The sequence below is a fragment of the Fukomys damarensis genome, unplaced genomic scaffold (genome assembly GCF_012274545.1).
Source record: "Fukomys damarensis isolate Sample0158 unplaced genomic scaffold, DMR_v1.0_HiC HiC_scaffold_15, whole genome shotgun sequence".
NCBI lineage: Eukaryota > Metazoa > Chordata > Mammalia > Rodentia > Bathyergidae > Fukomys > Fukomys damarensis.
In genome coordinates this window covers 17,849,685-17,851,209 of record NW_022900927.1, presented here as the reverse complement: position 1 = coordinate 17,851,209, position 1,525 = coordinate 17,849,685, and the positions used below count along the sequence as shown (strand labels likewise).

General features: G+C 45.5%; 1 protein-coding gene across 5 annotated transcripts in view; it reads left to right on the top strand.

The window, feature by feature from the left end:
- The window catches only part of Bin2 (bridging integrator 2), a 35,988-nt gene continuing 34,463 nt past the window's right edge, over positions 1 to 1,525 (top strand). For all 5 annotated transcript variants that reach the window (XR_004517257.1, XM_033763633.1, XM_033763632.1 and 2 more), the window contains exon 1: positions 1 to 162. Coding sequence is in view for 4 of the 5 variants with exons in the window: in XM_033763633.1 (XP_033619524.1) it covers positions 82 to 162 (81 nt within the window). In the remaining variant the exon portion in view is untranslated. The remainder of the gene's footprint in view (positions 163 to 1,525) is intronic.

Genomic DNA, 1,525 nt, shown 5'->3' with positions numbered 1-1,525 from the left:
GAGTCCGCACTTCCTCCTCGGGGCCCTGCGGAAACCACAGGACTCAGGGCTCGGCCAGCCGCCCCCTGGGGAGCCAGCAGGATGGCAGAGGGCAAGGCAGGTGGTGCTGCAGGACTCTTCGCCAAGCAGGTGCAGAAGAAGTTCAGCAGGGCCCAGGAGAAGGTAGGCAGCTGGGGCCCTGGGACACCTGAGCTGGAGTTGAGGGTCTTTGGTTGCCAAGAAGGGGAGCATAGGGTGGTTTTCCATGCTGTTGAGAAGGGAGACCACTGTCTAACGGGGAGGTAGGTAAAGGAGACGAGACTCTCTCGGGGACCTTAACCCTTAGGCTGACTCAGGAAAAGGGCAAGAAAGGAAGTAACTTTGGTGCCTAACTGTAGCAGGGTTTGTCCTCTCAGTACTGGGAGGATGGTTGTCGGGTGTGGTGGAGCACGCCTTTAATCCCAGCGCTTGGAGGTCTGAGGCAGGATTGCTTCGAGTTCAGAGCTAGTCTGGGCTGCTTAAAAGGTAAAGGCCAGCCTGCACTAGATAGTGAGACCCTGTCTGAAAAAAAAAATTTTTTCCCCCAAAGTCAAAGACAATGATGACAAACCGTGATGCCATTGAGTACCACCACCTAGCTTGAGATGGGAATCGGAGGACTAAATAATTCTTCGCGATTTTTTTGGCACCTATTTCTGCCTGGCCTCTGAGTGCTGTTTAAACTGGTGTGAGCAGTAGCACATACAGTATCTGTTTCTTGTAACTTCCCTTCGGTATTGGAGAGAACCCCTCCCAAGATGATGAAGGAGCATCTTTTCAGGCTGTGTCTTACCTTAGCGCTGGAAGCTTTACTCCAGCACTAGGGTTCAGCTGGGCTGCCCATCTGTAACTTGCCTGCCTATCTAGATTATGTGTACTTTCTTTCCGTATTTGGATGGCATTTCTTGTTTCTATGGATCTAGAGTATTTTGTTTGTGTCTAACTTTCACCTGCCAACACCCCAGTAGACAAGGTAGTATGGAAAGACACGTAAGCCAGGAGAAAATAAGGAGGAAAGATATAAAGTCTTCAGATACAATATAGTCTTGGTTTTTCAAAGGTTTATGTAAATGCTATTCTAAATAGAAATATTTGTATTATTCTAAAGGTGATATTACTGGTTTGGGCCCTGGGAAGGACTAAGGGCTACCAGTTTGCTCTCCCAAGGGGTGTTATCAACCAAGAACCAATAAATATTTTATGTATTTCATGGCTTTTAAAAGACCGCAGTGGAAGGAAGGGGCTGTATATATATTTTTTTATTTTTATATTTTTATATCTTTTAAGATCATGTGAAAGAGAAGAAAAGTAAAAGGCTTTGTGTGGCCAGTCTGTTACTTACCTTAACTTCATCATTTTTTTTTCAAGCCTCTCTGAAGACTGCCTAGTTAACAAATCTGAACACCTGAGAGTGCCTATGGGAAAGTCTAGCAAGAAATAGTATGGAAAGCAGGAAGTTCCCTCAGGGAAAAAGCTACACTTTGGTTGGAAAAAAAAAAAAAAAAAA